This window comes from Saccoglossus kowalevskii, chromosome 1 (genome assembly GCF_978046115.1).
Source record: "Saccoglossus kowalevskii chromosome 1, keSacKowa6.1, whole genome shotgun sequence".
Taxonomy (NCBI): domain Eukaryota; kingdom Metazoa; phylum Hemichordata; class Enteropneusta; family Harrimaniidae; genus Saccoglossus; species Saccoglossus kowalevskii.
Genome location: NC_140641.1, coordinates 33,731,814 through 33,742,234, shown reverse-complemented (window position 1 = coordinate 33,742,234; position 10,421 = coordinate 33,731,814). Strand labels below are relative to the sequence as shown.

The window sequence follows — 10,421 nt, the reverse complement described above, 5'->3', positions numbered from 1 at the left end:
CATATGTTCCCGCCTTGTTTTGCATGTTTGAATTGGCTGAATCTTGGAGTTACCAAACGTCTCAAAGTGTATGTCATTCGATGACATGTGCGTGTGTGGTGGATTGTAGTTGTTCTATGTTTATTATGAATTATTAGTCATTATTTGTTGTCAGAATATTTATGATAATCACAAACAATAAATTTGTGAACCAAAATATTTTCTGATATTTAATTTTTTTTATATGTTCTGTATTTGTCATTTTTTTCTGAACTAATATAATGTGCGGAACAATAACACGATTTAGCCAATTGTCTTTGAAATCGACACTACTGTCATTTTGTGTAGTTCCCACAAGTATGACGTCACCTGCGTGTGTTTCAACCCGGTTCAATGATATCTGTTATTTATTAAACAAATACTTGCAACTAAAGTTACTGTAATACAACTTAATAAAACTGTTCGTCCGTCCGTCCGTCCGAATGTATTCCAGTGAATACAGGCAGTTCACCAGGCACACTTTGCAAGACATTATTTGTTATTGCATATTTAATATGGACCTTGTGTAAACCATGGCCAATACTACTATCAGTCCTTCATAGTAAACTATACATTCATATAAAACATTTTGCACCTATTCTAACACATGAAACTCCTCTTACTACGAACACTGCATAATTACTTATTATATTCAAGTATTATTACTTGTACGCAATTTGCAATGCAGGCATCTGTAGAAGTATATATACAGTTTGCAGCGAGGAATTATGGCTGCAAGGCAACTCGCATTGTCAATCATTTGGTCAATGTATAAGTCATTTTATTCATCTTCATGTTTGGTGTCATAATTATTGAGTTCAATCTGGTATAATGTATCTTAATTCTCCTATCTGTACTAGATGGTGAAATCTTCACTAGTTCGTGTAGATTTTTGAGAATCTTTACCTGTTATATCTGGTTCCATCCTCAAGGTAACGCAACAATTTAATATTGTATGTCTTTTTGTAGCACTATCTGCAGGTGCCCTGGAGGGGGCAATTGGATGCGATAGAGACCGCTCAAACTAATATTGTTCTCTTCAGATAGAATTACAAGTTGATCAAAGATATTTTTCTGCCCTAACTTCAATCACCTTCTCTATGGACGTTAGTTTATTTTTCAATGTTTGTCTTTTCATTGCAGCATAGAAGCAAATGACTTTTGAAGTAAAACTTCAACAAAAGCATTCTTGAGTGTATTCGCATTACTTTCAGTAGCTCGTATTCTGAACTTCTGTGCCTTTATGTGATGATGTTTCTGAAGAAGTCGTACATTTAAAATGCAGATTCTACACAACTATATCTCATATGACGTGTTATGTTCTATTTGTAATTCTAATTACAAATTCCATTCTAATTCCCCCCCCCACATAATTTACCTGATTTCGTTTGTAGATTATATTGTGACAATATTTCAACATGATGGCACATTGCATTGTGATACGCCGAACCCACTGGTAATTCAAACACACTAAAAACAGAACCTTCAAACACTTCGTAAGCCTGCTTGTAGATTCCCAGTGTACGACTGTAATGCTTCAAGAATTACATGCTTCTATCGCCACCCCTACACAGCACCACTACTATTTGGATATTTTCCCAAGAACACATAAATAAGAACAAAAAGCATAGAATTCTCTTAGTCGCGCAATAACATCCGAATATTCTCCACGATTAAACCGGACTATACCAGAGTATGCTTTCTTCACAACTGCAAGATCATGCATGGGGATGGCATGTTTATGTCTAATTTCACTTTTAGATGTTGATAACATGCGCTGAACTGTTATCTTTCAGTTATCGGTTCATTATTATTATAAGTTGGGTCATATAATCTACAGTTGTTAGATGTTCTGCAGTCCGATGTATCCAATAACCATTTTTCTATTTATTCAATTTTGTGATTTTATTTCAGTTTCACGTTCTACATATATATAACATGATTTGTAGGTTATATATAATGTAAATCAAGTGATTGTGTGAATAACATAATTTTTACTTAAATATGTAGGCAATTGTGACTGTAATTTAAATTCATCAAACAAGTAAATATAAGTTCAGTGTTTTGAATATGTTTTTATTACTTTGTGTCGAGTCTACACAATTTTAATTATGTTAGGTCTCTTAATTTATTGTTTTATAAGGTAAATTGTATTTTAACGTGTCTGAGTATAGGTCGCATACTAATGGTAATTCTTCTGTATCCGTATTTGAAGTAAACAAATGCAAGTGTGACGTGAACGGATGGGTAAATTCTATAGTTTGTAGCATCAGATGTACGTGCTCGTATAACAATGTTAAATACCACCACAAATATTCCTTTCACCCACACATACTGAATGATAAACAGCAATAATTAAAATGTGAACAAAATAATTTACAACATTTTATTGCCCATACATAAAATTAAAATATTATCAATGACATTGCAAAGAAAATTTTAATAATATATTATTATAATGAAATATAATAAAACAATTATAATTAAATATACGTTGAAATACAACACCAAATGATATCACTAATCACAAATGTAAACCACAGATGAAAACATTAGGAGAAACTTTTTTTGGATGCAAGAACTCATAACACACATACTAAAGCATTATCTTGCAATATAGATGAATAAATGTTTTTTTAATATTATTGTTGGAATGTTAAGGATCAAATGTATAGTGTTCATTGTATAAATAATTAACACATACTAAATATGAATGTGCAGTAATTGTCATTGTACATATCAAATTGATTACTAAGTGTACTATGAGAGCAATGTTCTAGACAATATTTAAAAGAGTTCATATGGAAACGGATATCCAAATAGATCAAAATCCATTTTATATAATTTATATAACCTACTTATATCTTCTGGTCGAACGTGAGAAAAATATTGTAAATAAACATTTTCGTCTGAACTGTTAGTCACGTGTGTACTATAATCTGGAAATGAGACATTGGTCACTCCAATGTAATTAAGCAGGTAGTCAGCTTCTTCTTTCAGATTCTCAAAGTGCCCAATAAAATCATATCTATGATTACACACGTCACACAATTTATGCATAAAATCCCAGTGCATGTCAAATCTAGATGTATCTTTCAAATCTACCAGAAAACGCACAAATTCAGAAAAGTGAACATTTCCCCCACTCATTTTATCAGCACTAGTGGCATTTTCCCGATAATGCCTAATGATTTGTCGTCCAAATTTCTTAACCCAGAACTGTGAGTCAGGTAATTCCAATTTATTTCTGTATGCAGATAATAATCTTTTAAACGGATGGCGTACAAATAAAAATGACGTGTAAGTTTGTGTGTTATTGTTTTTTGAAATGGTTGGATAACTATGCCTCATTTGCACTTTTTTATGATACAAGCCAACTGTATCATTGACAATACCCATCAGAACGAGCAATAGACGTTTCCAACTGGTTGCACCAACTTTTGGAATAGGGCAGTACACAAAGTTATAATCATCATTGTAAATCAAACGACTCTTGTTGCTTGTTTGTCTGTGGTAGTATGTATTATTATGTTGCATATCAATGCATGTCTGGTGCAGGAGTTGTTTACGATTTCTTTGGATTTGCTCCATATACTTATTCTGCATAAATAAAAAAAGAAATTATATATATATATTATTTCTAATTCCAGAATATCATGTATTTTTACATTTTTATTTAATTAAAAAAAATGAAAACACAGAACCAATAGATAGATATTTATTAGCTTTGTGGCTTTTATCACAAAACTACATTTCGGATCATGTATCTTGAAGAAATACATTTACCATTGTGCTATTCAAGGCATCAGTGCTAGTTGGTCTGTTTATCAGAGGAATCACCCGGCTTTGTGCATTCCAAAATAACTTGCCTGAATTATTCATACCTGCAAGAGTAACATTAAATGAATAATCTGTAACATCACATGGTAACAATATTGTCATCTTGGATACCTTGGCTAAACTAATTTAGTTTAACAATCCTGCAATCAAGTAGTATATTTCTTCAAAGATTTACAGCTTTGCATTAAAATTAATTACGACCTCCTCACTACACATAAAGCCTATTTATCACTGTTCATATTATTAAATGTTCTATCATAGTGTAACCATATGTGTACCTTTAAGATGTGATTTTAAAAATAAGATTTGTCTGAACCACAGTGCCTTTCAAATAGAATTTTGATACAAGACTCCAAATTATATTGTAAGTCCCCGTTTTCGCACTGCTTATGGAGTGACATCTGTGCGTGCGTGTGTCCGTGCGTCCGTGTGTCAATGCATCCGTGCGTGTGTGCGTCCGGACCTATATCTTAGACATGCCTGGGCCGATTACATTCAAACTTTATACATGATATTATACATATGCACTTCAATTTGTTTCACGATTGTTTCGAGATGACCGAATGGCGGCCTTTTTCTGCTGAAAAATCATCAAAATCAAGAATTTATGGATGGATTTTGCTCAAACTACGTACAAACGTTGGACATTATGGAACCTTGATGCATGCCATTCTGTTTTTCAGGTCAGATTTAAAATGGCTGATGGTCGCCATTTTGTTTTAATGAATGCAGTTCTAGTGCCATATCTCTGACATGCTTTGACTGATTTTGTTCAAATTTTATATATTCACTATAGATCATGTCATAGATATACAGCTATATTGGCTTGACTATCTGATTCAAAATGGTCGAATGACGGCCATTGTTGTGCAGAAAAATTATCAAAATCAAGATTTTATGAATGGATTATGGGACCTTGATGCATGTCAATTTATGTTTGAAATGGAATTGGCTAACTTGCGGCCATTTTGTTTTAATGAATGCGGTTCATAGGCCGTATTTCTGACATGATTGGACTGAATATGTTAATAATTTATATATTTACTATACATTATGTTATAGATATACAGATGTATTCAAAATTGCCGATCAGTGGTCATTTTGCTTTAATTAATGCTGTTCCAGAGCAATATATCCCAGTATGGACAAGTACTCGTTTGACGATGATGACAAGATGACTGAATGTCAATCATTTCAATGTTAAAAATCATCATAATCAAGCATCATTTTTTGGATCCATATCTCTGACATGTTTATGTTCAAACTATATTAATATAAACAAAAATTATATATCTTAAATTTGATAACTAACGGGGACTGTACCATGCATGGCTTGTTGATTATGTGTTGGACTAATACCTGTTAACAGTCTGTTACCACACACATATGCAATACAGATATCGGGCACTATCTCCTTTATCATGTGTTTGTATGGGCAGTGGATGTTTATATATAATGTGTACACCGTATTGGCAACACAACATCATACAGTGTGAATGGGAATCTATAATGAAACATTATTGATACCTATCAATGCTGTACGTGTGAGTGAAAAACACATGCATATTTACTTTAATGATGATAATTAATTTGTTATGCCCAACAACTTCGCAGAATATGTTTCTGGAACAACATTGCAAATGCAAGAAGCTTATAACTGTTATTATTAGTGGATGATTCAGTTAATTAGTCAAATTTCTTGTGGCCATGTATGCACCTATACCGACCACACAGAAAACAATATATACTGTATGTTGAATAGTGATATAGGAGCTATTATATTCTTGAAAGTATATTTAACATAACATATTTTCACATTTTTGGGCGATACTTGAATCAGCAGTGCATTTTGAAGAATCAAACAATCAGGCGATGCAACAAAATAATCATTTGAACAAATCAGACATACGCTATTTATTCACAACTTTGCTTTGAAATTGAATTTGCTTTGAAAATAATAATCAACTATGGAACATTGCTGCTAGCAGCTATGTGTATATGACTGCTACTTTACCTATGTCGCCAGCTAGAAAAATGATGGAAACCATGGCAACTAAAAAGACAATTATGGTTTTGATATTTCCGAGGCGATGTAAATGAGGATAATTACTCAGTCCCATTATAATACCTATGGAAAATAAACAATAGTGTCAATGGATGTGATTGGGGCAAATAAAAGTGACCTTATTAAAAGAATTTAATATTATTTCAATAGGCCTGCGATAAATCTAAACAATAACTCTATGCTATGATATAATTTATGATTGTTTTACATTACTGCATCAGATCAGTCACTCAAATTATTATGACGTCATAAGTAAAAGATCAGTAATAAAAAGTATAAATAATAATAATATTTATTGATTCTTCAATCTTGACGAACTGGCATCGCGATGAATCTTGACCATATTTAGATAATAACATCGGTTCAGGAGTTTCCATAAGTAAATACGATAATTTATTTAAACTCTCTGCTATCATAGAAATTAATGTCAGTTTACGTGTGACTGAAGTACGTATAACTAGTGACGTCCTTACCGTGTTGTTGATCGCTGCACAAGTTTCAAAAACAGACTTCCTTATTAAAATGTTGGAGACGTTTGGAAATGCGCAACGTTGGAAATTGTTGCAGATGGTGGGAAATGTACAACGTTGGAAAATGTTGCAGATGGTGGGAAATGTACAACGTTGGAAATTGTTGGACACGGTGGGAAATGTGCAGCGTTGGAAAATGTTGCAGATGATGGGAAATGTACAACGTTGGAAAATGTTGGGGACGGTCGGAAATGCGCAGCGTTGGAAAATGTTGCAGATGATGGGAAATGTACAACGTTGGAAAATGTTGGAGACGGTCGGAAATGCGCAGCGTTGGAAAATGTTGCAGATGATGGGAAATGTACAACGTTGGAAAAAATGTGGAGACGGTAGAAAATGTGCAACGTTGGAGACGGTGGGAAATGCGCAACATTGGAAAATTGTAGAGACGGTGGGAAATGTGCAACGTTGAATCACTGTTGGTATAATAAATATCCATACTTAATAGAGCAAACAATGTCCGGATATCACAATAGTATTCCGATACTTACAAATTAACATACCAGAACGTGTACATGAATTGATTATATCGACTGACAGCTATGTAAAAGAATTGGGAATTGTCGTCAGACATATGAGAATAAAGTATTGGTAACAAATGGACTCGTCCAGCTTTGTCCTTATATTTCAAGTGGAAAGCTCGTAACAAATATAATTAGCAACAATTAAATTGTAGAATCGAGAGATAAATATTACTTCTTCACGGGGCAGATCACATCTGTAAGGCCACTATACATGTCCCTGCTACAATAAGTGACCCCCGAACCAAACGCCGGTACACGAGGGAATCAGGGATATGCATGCTGGTAGAAAACGCCCTCTGTGTTGGAGCGCGATATCAATCCTGCAAAGAACTCTGGGACAATGTTGTGGCATTGAGGACACTTACAGAATTTCACTCGTATATACTAGATTACAAATTTGTAATTGAACATATCTATGTGATATAATAAAAATTGGCAAAATGAAAATGACTTGATCACATAAAATTTACTTAAATTAATTACACAATTATAAAACGTTCATAATACTTGTTTATAAAATGGGACCCATCGACTTTCCGTAAATTATGGAGTGATTTCCTTGTTGAACACGTCCAGTAAAATGTTTACTTCCGCTTGATATTATGGTCTGAATCTCCAAAAATATCTGACCAAAACGTGGCAAAATTTCTTGCACATTCGTCGACTTCTCCAACGCTTTTGACACTATAGAAAGACAAAGAATATGGTAATTTCTTATAAAAGGCAGATTCGATGAGAAAATGCTACATGCCATGTACGAGGAAGTTGAAGCGTGTGTCAAATCTCATAGCTCTCTTACGGAATATTTTAGGTTCCAATCGGAGTACGTCAAAGGTGTATACTCAGCCCATTTTTGTTTATCTTCATTGTAAATTATTTATCAAGTAAATTGCAGAATGGTGGGCTGCGCGCTGTGCAACTCACGCGTGATTTTATAGAATTTTGAACAAACTTAGTTTATTATTGCGATAAGTGGAAGCTACCTGTTAATTTAGATACAACTGAAGTTATGGTTTTCAAGCACGTTGGGCACCTATCAAAAGCGGAAAAGTGGGCCTATAATGGCAAAAGAGTGAAGGCTATTTTCCTACTATGAATATCTAGGCATATTAATTTTATGCAGACTTCACTGGTTCCTGGCAGACACTTCTACATGGTACAAGAAAAACCTTGCTATGTATACTCAAGGCCACAAAAACAAATGCATGTGCATTTGTCCGATATCATGTCTGATGTATGTGTGAGGTATGAACATAATCGGTCCAAGCATGTGTGAGATACCACAGAATATAGAAGGACGGACGGACAGTTGGGCTAAATTCAATCCATAGGTTCTTATTTTTAGCCTGCGTCCGAACTAAACAGGTGTATTGAAAATAACTTTAGATCTTTCTATAAATACAATATGAAGGAACAAACCGGTGATCGATCGTTGTTGAGTAAATTTCAGGTGCCTTGATTTGAGGTAGGTTTCATATAGCAACTAACGCATCCAATCGATTAACATTGATTGGGATGGCATAAAAACCAAATATTCAGTTACCATTTTAGTTTACTACCGTACTTATCCGGGTAAGAGCCCATGCCTGGGCAAACGCCCACCCCTTCTTTTTGGCAATTTTCCATGTTCAAGACCCTGGGCTTATACCCGGATAAATACGGTAATTCTCAAATTCTTATGCAGCCTTTGTGTACTACTAGTATTTGTTATATACCGCATTCATGTTTCTTAGTGGCTAACCTCTTAACAACTGTCATTTCACAAACAAGTCGAGGCAAATGAAGATACCCTATACACCAATGCGCAAAATTTCTGATTTTCCATTTTTAGGGGATTCTAATATTCAAAAGGTTGCCACTTTGGGATTATAAATCAAATTGATGTCATAACATACAATGTTCCAATTACTAGTATTGTGACTATATTTTAGACATTGCTATTCTTGCCATATTAGTCTAGGTTAGTTATTTTTCTGGGATAGCAGGCTTGTCAGGTTGAGAGGTTGGGTTACTGCACCATCTGCGAACTCTCACCCAACAGTCCTTGTAAAGTAAAATAAGGAATTACGTAACTGCAAAAAACCCCAACACAATAACTTATGACGGAATCGACTCTGCTCCAGGTAAGTTGTTGCTAACTCGTGTTACAAACAAAACGTCACTCCACACTTGGATTACTCTATAGTAGTAAATGGGCCGCCTGTATTCCACTCAAACCACTAGTAAACTACCTGTATTCCACTCAAACCACTAGTAAACTACATGTATTCCACTCAAACCACTAGTAAACTACATGTATTCCACTCAAACCACTAGTAAACTACATGTATTCCACTCAAACCACTAGTAAACTACATGTATTCCACTCAAACCACTAGTAAACTACATGTATTCCACTCAAACCACTAGTAAACTACATGTATTCCACTCAAACCACTAGTAAACTACATGTATTCCACTCAAACCACTAGTAAACTACATGTATTCCACTCAAACCACTAGTAAACTACATGTATTCCACTCAAACCACTAGTAAACTACATGTATTCCACTCAAACCACTAGTAAACTACATGTATTCCACTCAAACCACTAGTAAACTACATGTATTCCACTCAAACCACTAGTAAACTACATGTATTCCACTCAAACCACTAGTAAACTACATGTATTCCACTCAAACCACTAGTAAACTACATGTATTCCACTCAAACCACTAGTAAACTACATGTATTCCACTCAAACCACTAGTAAACTACATGTATTCCACTCAAACCACTAGTAAACTACATGTATTCCACTCAAACCACTAGTAAACTACATGTATTCCACTCAAACCACTAGTAAACTACATGTATTCCACTCAAACCACTAGTAAACTACATGTATTCCACTCAAACCACTAGTAAACTACATGTATTCCACTCAAACCACTAGTAAACTACATGTATTCCACTCAAACCACTAGTAAACTACATGTATTCCACTCAAACCACTAGTAAACTACATGTATTCCACTCAAACCACTAGTAAACTACATGTATTCCACTCAAACCACTAGTAAACTACCTGTATTCCACTCAAACCACTAGTAAACTACATGTATTCCACTCAAACCACTAGTAAACTACATGTATTCCACTCAAACCACTAGTAAACTACATGTATTCCACTCAAACCACTAGTAAACTACATGTACATGTATTCCACTTAATTTTTCTTTTTAATAAGAGATTGTGTTATTTCGGTAATAAGTAAAAAATAAATAATTTGTTTTTCTTGGAACATCATATTCATTCATTCCTTTAATGATTAGTTACAACATTTTCACTGCCAAGGATTAATAATTACGATGAATGTATGAACATGTACATTCATTGTGTAACACATATACATAATACAATTCCCCAAACATAAACAATCATTCATTAGATATTCAAATGTT

At 34.1% G+C, this 10,421-nt stretch overlaps 1 protein-coding gene across 1 annotated transcript; it reads right to left on the bottom strand.

Moving 5' to 3' along the window:
- Window positions 1-2,805: 2,805 nt before the first annotated feature.
- Window positions 2,806-5,978, bottom strand: LOC146750848 (carbohydrate sulfotransferase 8-like). Its single transcript, XM_085497594.1, has 3 exons — window positions 5,873-5,978; window positions 3,805-3,902; window positions 2,806-3,618 (listed from the first exon to the last, which is right to left on the bottom strand). The coding sequence occupies exons 1-3, from the start codon at window positions 5,976-5,978 to the stop codon at window positions 2,806-2,808; spliced, it is 1,017 nt and encodes a 338-aa protein (XP_085353720.1).
- Between the last annotated feature and the right edge of the window lie 4,443 nt (window positions 5,979-10,421).